This window comes from Rhinoderma darwinii, chromosome 3 (genome assembly GCF_050947455.1).
Source record: "Rhinoderma darwinii isolate aRhiDar2 chromosome 3, aRhiDar2.hap1, whole genome shotgun sequence".
NCBI classification, from domain to species: Eukaryota; Metazoa; Chordata; class Amphibia; order Anura; family Rhinodermatidae; genus Rhinoderma; species Rhinoderma darwinii.
Genome location: NC_134689.1, coordinates 14,708,884 through 14,724,145, shown reverse-complemented (window position 1 = coordinate 14,724,145; position 15,262 = coordinate 14,708,884). Strand labels below are relative to the sequence as shown.

Here is a 15,262-nt window from a genome sequence, read left to right as displayed (position 1 = left end):
TATGCTGTGAGCGTCAGCTGTGTTTTACAACTGACACCAGGCACTAACGGTCAGGAACAGCGATCTTGGCCGTTTAACCCCTCAAACGCTGTCGTCAATCGCGACCGCTGCATCTGAGGTGTTATAGGGAGGCTGATACGCTATGCACTTTTACGCAGCAAATCTGCCCTGAGTGAACATGGCCTAATACTTTTGTAATGCATTGTATTATGCCTGTATTATGGCAGCCTATCGTTTCTGCCATAGATGGCAGACCTGGGGTTTATTGTCAGGCCTCCAATTGCCATAGCAACCATCGGCACCCCGTGATCGCATTGTTGGGGGGTGGGGCGATGGAGCTCTAACCACTTAGATTATGTGGTCAGTATTGACTGGGGCATCTAAGGGGCATTAAAGGGAACTTGTCACCAGCATTTCACCTATTAAAGCAGCAATACCTGGTGTAAGTGGGTGAATTTTTTTTTATATATGACCTGTATCTCTTTTAGTTTTTAGTAGCTCTGTATCTTTTAGTTTTTTAGTGTTCCTGTGCCCTATGCTAATGAGCATGAGTCATATCTTTATTCCTCAAACCTTTCAGTTAACCCCGCCTCCTTACTTTTGATTGACAGCTCCTCACCTCCACCCAGCACACACGAAATCCCGCGCTTGCGCATCGATGTCCTATTCTGGTGCGTGTGCACAACGGGACGCCATAGCGGTGCATGTGCATTAACTAGATTTGGAGCCCGGACGAAGCAGGGAAGGGTGTCGGACGATACATGCCGGGCGCATGCGCGCTATCTCAGACGAGATTTTGGCATTCAGAGCGGGCCAATTTTTGACGGCGGGCGAACGAACGAGACTGCCGGATTATTACGATAGAAGGCGTGAAATGTTTGCAGACCGTTATTTAGGGTCTGAGAAGGAGTTTAGGAGCGGGGATAACGGTCTCAATTGTGACATCACCGCATTGTGACATCACTGCTGTACGCTGCTCCCCGTGATGTGTGTACAATTGTGACATCACCGCATTGTGACATCACTGCTGTATGCTGCTCCCCGTGACGCGTACAATTGTGATGTCACGGAATCTGTAGGAAAATTACACGGTGTTACAGTGGGCGGCTTAGTTTGGATATACACACGAAGAGATATACTCCAGGCCAAAATGCTGTTTCGACTGCTTCTCATTGTGAATGTGCTATTAGCGTCTGTGGAAGGCGCTCCTATCGATATCCGCAGATATGACTCAGGTGCGAGGAATAGGATAAGCACAGGTAAGAGCATCACCAGATATACACTGAATATGGGGTTAATACTTGTATGGACAGGTAAATAATCTGATAGACTGACCCAGGTGTTCAGTCCAATAACCTATAGATTACACATGGAAGTCTAAGGCTGGATTCATACACGTTTTTCACATTTTTTATTTTTTGCCCAAAAACCCTGCGGCCAGATGTTACTTTAAAATCTATAATAAAATATGGGAACGTCTACATACATTGCTTTGTTTTTTTTAAGTTTTCGTTGGGCTTATGGTGTTTTTTACACGTGTACTAAAAAGCTGAATAAGAAGTGTGTGTGAATCCCGCCTAATACTGTCCTGTCCATGCCGGATACACTCACTAATAGATATAGCAGGAGGGCATTGGCGCGGTGTACAGAAGAGATATAGGGAATAGATGGAGTTTCTCCTTTTCTCAGTAGAGTTGTTCTTTAATGTCTCTTTTTACTTTCTAGACATCAGAGGAGATCTTCTATATGGTCCCTGCTCAAAGACATGCGGTAAGTAACACACAACTGAGATCTGACTTATCTTATCATCATTTCCTGGTCTGGGGGCTTAATATATACTCAGCGGTTGCTTGGTGGTCTCCTTCTTGTATTTTGCTGGGTTTTCACGTGTTATTCTATGTACTATGACCGGATGTGCGGTGTAGTCATCATACTGGCCTTATTGTAGTGTGTGAACGAGGTCTAATAGGGTCCAAGTCCTTTCATGAGGGTCAGACCCGCCTCATTACAGATAACAGGTTATCACTGTTATGTCACACTTGTAAAGTGACCGCGGATTATTAATAAGTCACATGATAAATAGAACGGGCGATTTTTTCACGTGAGTTGCCGGTAATTTCGGCGTGTGACCCCCATTATGTTTTCCCTATTCCAGGTTCTCATAACCCAGCGGAATGTGATTCCTGCCCCGCAAGGAATAATAGCGATGACTTGTGGCGGTGATGATCATACATGGGATTATATTCATTCCTGGGGGGGGGTCATTTATGATCATTGCAGAATTTTCCGCACGTGATTGGATTTTCTATCTTTCTATTGTCACAGTCACATGATCAGAGGAAATGATCCTATGGGAATAAATCAATGAGGCGCCGTATACAATGTATATGTTAGTAGAGCGACATTTCTGAGATCTCTTATGGATACGTCTCTTCCACTAGAAGACTACAGGGAATTACACCGATAGATTGGGAGACGTTTCCGTGTTTTCACACAACTAATTGATGTTTCCTTTTGCCAGGCATTGGTACTCGGGTGGTCTATGTCACCAAAGGCTGCCCCCACCAAAAAGAGAAATGTTTCTTCCGCATTGAGCAGTGCCAAGGACCTCAGGATTGTGGGGGTAAGTGACATAGTTACATAGCGAGTAAGATTGGAAATACATAAATCCATCTAGTTCAGCCAAATATCCTGCAAGGTTCTTATTAAAAACAACCCCTATGAGGCCGGAGACAATTTCCTTCCTCCTCCAAATATGATGATCAGGATATAAATCCAAGGATTAATGCCCCATCCCCAGCGATCCAGTACAGATCCCTTATAATATTAGATCTTTCAGGAAAAGCATCCAGGCCACTTCTAGAATCTTTTATTGAACTAACATCCTGGGGCGAGGAGTCCCATGGTGTCACTGCTCTTACAGTAAAGAATCCGCGTATATGATGATAGTGAGACCTTCCTTCCTCTAGACGTAGTGGATGCCTCTTATTTACAGGCCTGGATATAAAAAGACAATGAGAGAGATCTCTGTACTGTCCAGTAATATATATTATACACAGTTATCTCATCACTTATATTGCTTCTCCTTCTTCTCCAGTACATACCACTACTCCTGCGCCTCCAATACCGTTTTGGAATAAATTCATTGTGACTTCTGCAGCTTCTACCGTCATCTCTCTACTTAAAAATAAATACGTTGCGGCTGCTGCCGGTTCTGTTGTCGCCAGCTTCATCCTTGGAATGTTTTTTTCTCTCGTCCATTACATCAGATATAAGTAAGTATTGTAAATAATGATTTCGTGTCCTGCTTTTACCATACTGACTTCCATGCCCAGCCGTCTACTCACAAACCAGAGATTTCACAAGAATATTCTGTCGTTCCTTTCACGCTCTTCTCTATATAGAAGAACAGAAGGATAACGGCAAAATATCTGTCTGAGATTTTCCCGGATTTCATGTTGTATTAGAACAGTGGAGTCCAAATTCTCTGAAGTGCAAAGCTCTGACATGTGACGGAGCCATCTTACCCCGAAAGTCTTAATGGTTTTCCACCTTCTGACAACTGATGACCTATGCACCATCAGTACACCCGCACCCACACCCGGACCCCGCAAAGATCAGCTGGTTCGGTGCCTCTGTGCACCGGATGAACAAGCCGGAAGCAGTTGGCTCCAGGAAACCGGAGGCCACCGGAGAGGCTTAACAGTGTAGGGTCCGAGTGTGGGACCTGCACTGATGATATACTAATGATCTATCTGGTGGATGAGTCATCAGTTGTCAGAAGGTGGAAAACTCTTTTAAGCCGCCCATACCCTTTATATAGCGGTCAGCCAAACACTTGTTACATCTCCCGCGGGAACAAAGGATCAGGCATGTTGAAATCAAACATGCCGATCGATCCTTTATGGGGTCACCTGTGGCTGGTTCTTATGTGGGCGACTGTTACTGGTCTTGTAACTATTTTGATATCTGAATATTGGAGGGTTGTAGGTAAAAGAGTCATCACTGGGGGTTCAGTCCTGCTCTGCCCGTGATCCTTGGGGTGCCAATTCCACACCATCCATAAATGCAAATACATCTCAACATCGCAGGATCTTCTTGGTGCAAATAAAATTCTGCTTATTCCATTATATCCATATAACAGGGCAATGTTTCCCATGACGTGGCACTATTATATGGATATAATGGAATAAACAGCATATTCTATTTCTCTATGACGCTGGGATGTATTCGCACTTCTGGATATTGGAGGGTATGTAATTGTGTTCTCCTTCCAGGTTCCTCCAGCACATAACTCCTCAGTGCCATATATATGTTCTACACCGGAGTCTATATAGGAAATACTGTACCACCTCCTCTAGTTATAACATGACCCAGTAATGGGAATATTACAATGTAGACTTCTTGTGGCTCATGAACATGTCACTCTGGAGTTGTGCGCCCCTGGTGGTCTAATGGGGGCACATTACACCTCTATGTACATAATATAAAGAATTGCTGATTGTCACAGATGTAAAATGACTTGGGGGTAATGATTCTACAGATAGAAATAGATAAAATGAAGAAACATATGAAGCTTTATCACATTCTACACAAAACAGAGATGATTCATGTCACTAATCCACAATATGACTTCCCTTATTACAATTATATAGAAAATCGATGAAGAAAAAATCCAAGAGAGATGTTGAGACCCAATGTACCATCGATGAAAGTAGAGAGAGTAGCGACCAAATCAACGGTAAATACGGTATAACAATGTGACACATTAATATCTATCTACATAGAACCATTTATAGGGGGGTTTTCTATCACATGGACACTGGGAATTTTCTGGTTCGTCTCTTTTATTAAATTAAATGTTTTTGCTAAAAAAAAACAACCTAATCTATGAACATTTTCAGTAACGTCACCGGAGTCATCACAACTGCGCACTATATCTCAATGTATTTCCCAATGAACGCCTCTTATTGGCGAGGACGGAGTATTCCCGCTCCTCACACCCTCCGGAGCCGTTCTCTGTAACGATCTGCCGTCTTGTGACATAACACTACACACCATCACATACAGTTATTCCCACATCCACCAAAAGTAAAAGTGCAGCTTCACTTTACAGAAAAATCCTCCTCTTTATAGATTATTCAATACAACACTCAATATAACCGCTGGTCCACGATTGTGTATTTGATCGTTTCTCTCTCTCGCTGCCATGAGAATTAAAAAACAAATGTATATTGTCCTGAGGGATGATCCAGGGGCACGGTTATATAGGGAGACTGGAGGGATCAGTCATGTCCGCAAAGAGTCTCTTAACCCCTACCCGCACGAGGACGTACAGTTACTGAGTTTTTCCCGGTGCATACTGTCGCCGACAGCTGACACTCCACTCTTGCCGACCAGCGGTCCTTTGCCGCTGATTTCTGCGAATTAACCCCTTAAATTCGTCGATCAGTTGCAATCGCCGAATTTTGGGGGTTTCTAACATATCGGCAGACCCCGGTCCGAAATCGCGGGGTTTGCCAATAGTGTGGCAAACGGAAGCCAAACAATGGCTTCAGTGTCTGCCATGGACGGTAGCCCATCAGGACCAACCTTCGGCTGGTCCTGATAGGCTTCCTGTCAGAGTGACAGGAAGTCACTGTGTCGTTCCCAATGCACACTGTCGGCTACAGTGTGCATCGGGAACTTGGAGATCAGCTGTCCCCGACAGCTGACACTCCAGTGTTGCCGATCAGCGGCTCATCGCCGCTGATTTCGGCAATTAACCCGTTACATGCGGGGCTCGATTGCGATCTCCGCATGTAGCGAGTTTGTAGCGCATCAGCAGCCCCAATGCAATCGCGGGGGCTTCTGATGCTTGTGATGGCACCCGGGGGTGTTTTATAAAAGTGTAAAAATACGTTTTTGTTTTCCTATAATAAGTCATTTATTATAGGTAAAAAATGAAACCGTTAAAAAAAAAATACACATATTTGGTATCACCGTGTTCGTAACAACCCAAACGATGAAACTATAATGTTAATTTTTCCGCACGGTGAACGCCGCAAACAAAATAAACGGAAAACTATGTCAGCATCGCTATTTTTTGGTCACCACCCCTCCCAAGATATAGAATAAAAAGTGATCAAAAAGTCGCATTTACCCCAAAATGGTACCAATAAAAACTACAACCCGTACCGCAAAAAACAAGACCTCCCACAGCTTTTTTGACAAAAAAAAAAAGTTACAGCTCAGAATAGCGTGTCTCAGAAAATATATTATTTTATAGAAACCTAATTTTATTGTGCAAACGCTGCAAAACGTAAAAAAAAAAAACTATACACATATAGTATCGGCGTAATCGTACCGACCGGCAGAATAAAGTAAAACGTAATTTATTGTGAACGCTGTAAGAAATAAAGAATTTAAAGCGCCAAAATCATTGTTTTTTGGTCACCTTGGCTCTAAAAAAAGATCCTGTGGGGTCAAAATGCTCACTATACCCCTAGAAAAATTCCTTGAGGGGTGTAGTTTCCAAAATAGGGTGACTTTTGGGGGATTTCCACTGTTTTGGTCCCTCCGGGGCGTTGCAAACCCGACATGGCACTGAAAACCAATCCAGCAAAATCTGTGCTCCAAAATCCAAAAGGCGCTCTTTCCCTCCTGAGCCCTGCTGTGGGTCCAAACATCAGTTTACGACCACATATGGGGTATTGCCGTAATCGGGAGAAATTGCTTTACAAATGTTGGGCGGCTTTTTCTCCTTTATTCCTTGTAAAAATGAAAAAATTCTATGTTTCCACAGAAAAATAAGTGATTTTCATCTTCACAGACTAATTCCACTAAATTCTGCAAAAAAACTGTGGGGTCAAAATGCTAATTATACCCCTAGAAAAATGCCTTGAGGGGTGTAGTTTCCAAAATGGGGTCACTTTTGGGGGGTTTCGACTGTTTAGGTACCACAAGACCTCCTCAAACCTGACATGGTGCCAAAAATATATTCCTAAAAAAAGGAGGCCCCAAAATCCACTAGGTGCTCCTTTGCTTCGGAGGCCGGTGCTTCAGTCCATTAGGGCACTAGGGCCACATGTTGGATATTTCTAAAATCTGCAGAATCTGGGCAATAAATATTGAGTTGCGTTTCTCTGGTAAAAGCTTCTGTGTTACAGATTTTTTTTATTACAAATGAATTTCGGCAAAAAAAATGAAATTTGTAAATTTCACCTCTACTTTGCCTTAATTCCTGTGAAACGCCTAAAGTGTTCAAATACTTTCTGAATGTGGTTTTCAATACCTTGAGGGGTGCAGTTTTCAAAATGGGGTGATTTATGGGGACTTTCTAATATAGAAGGCCCTCAAAACCACTTCAGAACTGAACTGGTCCCTGAAAAAATGGCCTATTGAAATTTTCTTGAAAATATGAGAAATTGCTGCTAAAGTTCTAAGCCTCGTAACGTCCTAGAAAAATAAAAGGACGTTCAAAAAACGATGCAAACATAAAGTAGACCTATGGGGGATGTTAACTAGTAACTATTTTGTGTGGTATTACTATCTGTTTTACAAGCAAACACATTTAAATTTAGAAAAATTTTAATTTTTGCAAATTTTTGCTAAAATTTGACGCTTTTTACAAATAAATATTGAATTTATCGGCCAAATTTTTTCACTAACATAAAGTACAATATGTCACAAGAAAACAATCTCAGAATCGCTTGGATAGGTAAAAGCGTTCCGGAGTTATTACCACATACAGTGACACACGTCAGATTTGAAAAAAATCATCTGTGACCACAAGGCCAAAACAGGCTGCGTCCTAAAGGGGTTAAAGGAACATTTCAGTGAAGGAATCCTAGATGTAGAGGCAGCTTCGGAGATTGTGTTCTCTTTATTTTTGAGGTTTAATGTTCCATTCAGGAGGTTTCAATCACCTGCTAACACTTCATACAATACACTAAACATATATAAGCTTTTATTTTATCATTTCTGATTTCAATGTTCTGTGTTGCAGAAAAACATCAGGACAAAATTAATATTATAACTGATGATGCTTCTCGTGGACTTCCTGAGAACATAGACCTCATTAAAGACATTAAGATCTCAATGCCTGGACCCAATGATGTTACCATCAACATCAGCCCAGAGGACGTGGACACCACCTCTGATATTACAACCGAGGATGCGCCTCATGGACTGGCTGAAAACATAGACATCATTGAAGAAACTAAGATCTCCATGCCTGGATCCAATGATGTAACCATCAATATCAGCCCAGAGGACGTGGACATCGCCTCTGATATTACAACCGAGGATGCGCCTCATGGACTGGCTGAAAACCGAGATCTTATTAAAGACACTGAGATCTCCATGCCTCGACCCAATGATGAAACCATAAACATCAGCCCAGAGGACGTGGACACCTCCTCTGATATAACTGATGATGCTTCTCATAGACTGGCTGAAAACCGAGATCTCATTGAAGACACTAAGATCTCCATGCCTGGATCCAATGATGATACCATCAATATCAGCCCAGAGGGCTTGGACACCTCCTCTGAAATGACTACTAAAGATGCTCCTCATGGACTGGCTGAAAACATAGACATCATTGAAGACACTAACATCTCCATGCCTGGACCAAATGATGTTACCATCAACATCAGCCCAGAGGACGTGGACACCGCCTCTGATATAACCGATGATGCTTCTCATGGACTGGCTGAAAACCGAGATCTCATTGAAGATACTAAGATCTCCATGCCTGGATCTAAGGATGTTTCCATCGACATCAGCCCATATCATGTGGGCACCAGCTCTGATAGTAAGTTCTTATGGTTTTATCTTTTTATTTAGCCTAATATTATTAGTAATAAAAACCTTTACAAAATCAGACATTACATAGTGACACACTAATCAACAAATCAAAGAAGAGGAGTGAGGGCCGTGCTCAGAGAATCTTACAATCTATGAGGAAATACGGGTGACACAAAATGTTACAAGTACTGGTTTGGTCCAACCATCATTTATGCTAAATAGAATAGTAGACGTAAAGCTGCATGAACCAGTCACCAGCCGGTATCTGGGTATGTACAGATATGAGGTGCATTAGGGTGCAAGAAGTCTGGGGGAGAAACAGATGAATGAAGGGATTAGGTGTTTAGAAATAAAGTAGTACGTGAGAGGTAAAGAAAAGGAATAAGGAAATGTCATAGGCCTGCCTAAAAATAAAGTATTTTTAGGACATGCTTAAAACGGTGCATGTTGTGAGTTTTTCTGATTGTGCGAGGTAGCACAACCCAGAAGACTGAGGCAGCACAAGAAAATACTTGGAGACGAGACTGGGAGGTGCGGATTACGGAGGATGTTGATTTTAGATCAGTGGGAGAACGTAGATCACGGGTAGGGTGATAATCACCAGATATTGTCATCACTTCGTCCACCATGAGCCTCTGTTGGGAAAGCTCTATATTCTCATTAGTTCTGGAAATGTTTTATAGGTAATAATTTAGTTCTGTGTATCCTCCTCGTTATAGTCCCAGCCTATCACATCACATTACTGATACCTCCCAACATTCTAATCCCCAGTCGTCGGAAATTACTAAGCCACGCCTCCATTACGAGAAACACCCACAACACAGCCCAGAACTGCCCAATTTGGAATCATATTTGCATAAGCCCCACCCCTTTTAGGTCCGTTTCATGGGACATTTCAGAGAAATCAGGAAGTGGTTCATGGGACAATCCAGTGAAAACGTTACGTTCGGCAGGTACGATATTACTTATCACTGGTGATGAATTGGATGGAGCGAGAATCTTCCATTCTTCATATGATAAAGAGACTGATTGTTATTATAAGAAGTAGCGGCAGTTGTTCTAGTTCACATTGTGTGGATAAAAACCTGTCGGCCGTGTCATTGGTGACAATATATTAGGGAGTTGTTGCTTACGCCATTTCCTAATATTTTATGAATCTCGCTCCCCAGGCTGACGGTGGAGTAGGAACAATGTCCATTATAGTAACAGCTGATCTTATAGACTGTGTGTGTTTTACAGAACAACAAGAGGACAAAGAACATCTCCAACATCTTCCAAGTGCTGAGAAACATCTTGGGCAGAATAAGGAAGGAGTTGGATTTAACGCCTCTAAGACCAACACGTTTACAGAGAGCGCCAGTTATTCTTCACCAATGCAGGAATTACACAAACATCTTCTGGCGTATTTCGAAAAAGCTGCATCTTCTCCCAAATAAAAAGAAGGTAAGAACGTGAGAGTTTCTTATGTCTCCATAAACCTCTTTGTAAACTTTATGGTTGTCCTGAGATGTGGTCATCTAGTTACAGACTGCCACTTACTGTGACCTGTATTCTGCAATGGGAGATAGACCATAGTTATAATATCTACAGTGTCCTGATGGGGGGCAGTGAAGGAGCAGCGAACTGTAGAATCCCCCGGCTGCCCCGCTCATTATAATCTATGGCCATGTACATAGATCACTCCTCGCTGTGCTGCTAATTCCAGTTGTACTCGGCTCACAACATACAATGCAGGTGAAGTAACGTTATCACTCCATCTTCTGAGACCTTGTTGTGTCCATCGTCGTTTTATCCAATGTGAAGTATGTAAGTCTTCAGACTGCACATGTAATGGTGAGAACGATGATGAGGATGGTGACTATGATCCGGATTATCGCAGCAGGTGGAGCAGCAATGCAACCAACAAAACCTTATTTGAATCCTCAAAACTTTTGTAAATCAAAATTGGACGTGTTACCCATAAAAAGATTTCCTTTTCCAACCGGCCGTGGATTCAACGGCAGCAATAGCAGAATTGTGCCCTGTCCAAACCTTCCTCGAAATTGGCGTTTATCCCCTTCCACTTCAACCTGCAGTAACTCAGACTAGATCACGGCTGGAGCTTCTAGTAGCGCGGACGTATCAGATGTGTCCTTGGCTACTAAACCGTCTTCCTGCAAAAGGGTGAAAGGCTATGGACAGATTTGCGGTGTATGTATTCTATTAAATAAAACATATTTACAATTGAAACCCGCGCCAATTTTCCATTACTGCTCCGTACTATGAAACACTAACACACTTGTATCGGCGGTTCACAGTATTACAGCCTAATCCCATTTACTTGAATAGGAGACTGTAATACTGGGAACCGCCGATACAAGTGTGTCAGTGTCTCACAGCAAAGAGCAGCGGCAAAAATGAAGGGGAAGCAGGACTTGCATGAGCTCCGCGGCCCCCTCAACGCAGCAGATTGGTAGGGCCGGCTCTAGGTTTATGTGGGCCTTTTTTTTTTCTTTATCAAAGTTTATTACATTTTTCAGTACAAATATACAATAGCAATGTAATTGCACATAAAACGAGTGGCAGTTCAACTGAACCACTTCAAGTTAACGCAGTTGAATACAATACAAATGCAATACAAGTAGAGTACATGTAATGTCAGCAGCAAAAAAGTTTTCATTGGCATATGAATCATAAAATGGAGATGCAAATAGAAAGGGGGAGCGGAGAAGGAAAGCGAACAAGAGAAAGGTGAAAGGTGAGGAGGGATGGCAGCGACCCAAGATGCGCTACTGGCCAAAGAGATTCAAGTGTGTTCTTCCAGCCAACGGGAAGAGAGCATCACTCTCTGTAAACAGAATCCAACTCTTCCAGGTAGTTAGGAATCTGTCATGTTTGCCATTGTCCCCTGCCAGGAGGCCCTCCATTCTCATGATATGATTCAGCTCGGTTACCCATTCACGAAGAGAAGGGCATCCCGTAGATTTCCAGTGCCTAGGGATCACACACCTGGCTGCAGTAAGAAAATGTCTGAAGATACCTCTTTTCAGAGCTGTGACATTACCTGGCAAAAGGGACAACAGTCCGACAGCAGGCTCGATGGGTATTTGGGAGTCAAACAAAACATTATATAGTTCGAATATGTTAGTCCAAAATGGGACATTCCCACCATATGTGTAGCAGAACCTAAAGCAGAAAGCCATCGCCAGCATTGATCAGACACGGAGGGAAAGGCTCTGTGTAGCAAGACCGGATATCTGTACCATCGTGTGAGAATCTTAAAATTATTTTCCTGAGCATAGCAAGCTGAGGGCAGTTTATGCGTAAGCAAAAATTTTTTATACCAATCCTCATCCTGAATATGAAACCCTATTTCACGATCCCACGCCTGTACGTATCTAAGCTGCGAGAGCTCTGGGGGAGCACGAAGGAATGCATGCAGTGTTGATAAAGGTTTATAAGGCATAGAGGGTAGCAATAGAAAAAGTTTCTAGGTTTATGTGGGCCTTTGGGGGGACAGAGCCTTAGTGGGCCTCTTTGTGGTGCAACTCATGTAGTGGGAGAAAAACGGCAGAAAAAAGACACCAAATATGAAAAGTTAGGCCCCCATTTGTCCTATGTATCAGTTAGGCCCCCTTTGTTCCACCATAGAGAAGTTAGGCTCCTTATATATCCCAATATAGGGGTTAGGCCCTCAGTTTGTGCCCCAATACAGAAGTTAGGCGGCCTTCATGCCACCATATAGACGTTGGGCCCACTTTATGTCCCCATATAGAAGTTAGGCCCCCAGTTTGTGCACCTATATACAAGTTAGGCCCCCTTTATGCCCCCATATAGAAGTTAGGCCCCCAGTTTGTGCCCCCATATAGAAGTTAGGCCCCCAGTTTGTGCCCCCATATAGAAGTTAGGCCCCCAGTTTGTGCCCCCATATAGAACATAGGCCCCATTTGCGCCAATAAAAAAAAAGCTCTCCTTACCCATTCCCACGACGAGCTGATGGGTCCTATTGCTCCTGCCGGTTTCATTTTTCTGACCGGGAGCAGTGGCTATTACGTCACGGTGAGCTGATCACGTCATCTGTGCCGGGACACTGATGACCCTTGCATCTGCAAAGCTTACCTATGCAGTTCGGAGCCAGGGGACAACGGAGAATCCTCTGGTCTTCTGTTGGGTCAGTACGCCGCCGCATTCGCTGCAATGTAAAGTGAAATTGCAGCTGGGCAGCGTAAAGCACCTGGCGGTTGAGTGGGCCCCCCCAACAGCAGTGCTGACGCCGGCCCTGGTGCCGAGAGTCTGACAACCACTGATCAAATATTAATGTTCAATTTCTTCTAATTGCAAAACTCCTTTAATCTCAGTTGTCAGCTTAGATTAGCGTTCAGGAGAGCAGAGGGGCTGGAGAATGAGCCGCCAGTAAGATCGTCCAAAATGTTTTCATTAAAACCACTTGAAAAAATGTGTTATATAATAAAATACATACAGTGCAATGAGAAAATCCTGCAAAGCAGTCCATAGCTTTAAGATATAAATCTGAGCACTGATTGGTTGCTATGGGCAATAAGGTCAGATTTTATGTTAGAGTTTTGATATTTGAGGCCCATGGGTGACTTTAATAGTTCACAATCTGTAAATATTCCTGTTATTGACCGTCCAATGTTATAAAGTAGAACGGTATAAAATGTGAATGATCTGATAATGTATTTATACCTCATTAAGCTTCTCATTTTGTTTTATCTCAACAACAGCATGACGCCATGGACATTATAATAGACATAACCACTTCTCAACACCATAAGACGTCATCTTGGATTGTCCATGGCTGCACTGGTTATAGAGGCCTTAATTTCCACACAAGGCAAATATGAACAAAACAAATGTGTCAATACTTTAAAGCTCTTCAGACTTTCACCGCAATGAGCAGCAGGGCTCTGCTTTGCTCAAGACGTAACTATAATGTTTTTAAACAACCACAAATGGAATTTTTGCATGCAGAATCGAGGACACCACACACCATGAAGTCCACATGTATGCATCTGACAGGATACCAATAGTAGGTGGTAGTAGTAGTCATATATACAAATCCGCCATGATCTACCCTGTTACTGATTCCAGTGGTTCAAACATTTATAGATTCTTTACCGATAATTGAGGGAACTGGACTTGGGGTTTCTGCTGTTCCAAAGCTTGCATTGAGAAAGAAAACAAGACCAACCTCACAGACTCAGTCAAATGGAACTTTCTCTGACCTTTTCCTCGAAAAACATCCCAAGGAATAGCATGCTTCTTTTGGAGAAAAAAGTACCAGCAAACCTAGGTCCACCTCAAAGGAATTTTTTTCTGTGCCTGTGGCTCGGCTGAGTCACAGTGCCAACCTGGACTTGACCAATCTTTGGACTATAGATCCAATATACCCGAAGTCCTTGTGAAACAACCTCACAAGGAAAGACAAATCTCGCTACCTGCGGCTCGGCTGAGTCACAGTGCTAAACCTCAGAAGAAATGACAAATGTCTCTGGATGTGGCTCGGCTGAGTCACCGTGCTAATCCTCACAAAAAATGACAATTGTTTCTGCCTGTGGCTCGGCTGAGTCATAGGCTTAACATCACAAAGAAATGACAATTGTCTCTGCCTGTGACTCGGCTGAGTGACAGTGCTAATCCTAGAGATAAGTGCTACCTGCCACCGATTTGTGGTAACTACCAACATTACGCATGGTAAAAACTTAAATACCCTTCATCACCATTACCAACAGAAAAGACTGCAGTTGCACAGTGTCTTCAGATAAAAGAAGGATTTTAAATAATGGCATGTCCATGACTGCTTTTGGTTACATCTTGCATATATTCATACATGTATACCAACTTTATGTAAAAAATGTTGTAGTCATGTTATTTTAATAAAAATGTTAACACCTAAACATAGTGTGTTCTTATACAATTAGAGATTTACTATATAGTAAACTGTCTTTACCCTGAAACTTGCTGGTATACCACACATTCTGGATTATTAGATAGGTACAGGGAAATGCTGTTGAAAGTCATGAACACGAATCAGAGGCTGATTCTGGATTAAAATCTAGAGTGAGGCTGAATAAAGTGATCAGACACATGCAGAATAAACAAAACTGTAATCCAATGACTCGCAGGGGATGTCTTCTGTGATTTAGAGTCATTCACTTTACTTCTCTACCCCTATGATTACTTCTGATAACTAAACCGTTTGCTGCCCAGAAATCTTTGGCCCCTCTTACAGCCTATTCCCACCTTCTATAGCAACACAAATTCAGACTCCAGACCAGACCTATGACTAAATCCAGACACCAAACCCATAGATAAATTTAGAAACACCCCAAAATTAATTAGTCCCCAGACCAGACCCTCAAATTAATTCAGACTTCAGACCAGAGGCCTAAATTAATGCAGACCTTAGACTAAACTCCTAAATTACTTCCTACTTAAGATCAGACCCAGGGCCGGCCTTAGTTTGCATGGC

The 15,262-nt window shown here is 42.7% G+C and overlaps 1 protein-coding gene across 1 annotated transcript; it reads left to right on the top strand.

Annotated features, from left to right (window-relative positions):
- The first annotated feature begins 1,133 nt into the window (after positions 1–1,133).
- Positions 1,134–14,675, top strand: LOC142750850 (uncharacterized). Its single transcript, XM_075859825.1, has 8 exons — positions 1,134–1,259; positions 1,726–1,770; positions 2,522–2,623; positions 3,098–3,275; positions 4,656–4,741; positions 7,988–8,797; positions 10,030–10,233; positions 13,515–14,675. The coding sequence occupies exons 1-7, from the start codon at positions 1,151–1,153 to the stop codon at positions 10,224–10,226; spliced, it is 1,527 nt and encodes a 508-aa protein (XP_075715940.1). The 5' UTR covers positions 1,134–1,150; the 3' UTR covers positions 10,227–10,233; positions 13,515–14,675.
- The last annotated feature ends 587 nt before the right edge of the window (positions 14,676–15,262 follow it).

Coding starts and splice junctions, on each gene's coding strand:
- LOC142750850 (XM_075859825.1), top strand. CDS start 1,151: ATGCTGTTTCGACTGCTTCTCATTGTGAATGTGCTATTAGCGTCTGTG. Junction 1,260..1,725: donor GAGGAATAGGATAAGCACAG/GTAAGAGCATCA, acceptor TTTACTTTCTAG/ACATCAGAGGAGATCTTCTA. Junction 8,798..10,029: donor TGTGGGCACCAGCTCTGATA/GTAAGTTCTTAT, acceptor TGTGTTTTACAG/AACAACAAGAGGACAAAGAA.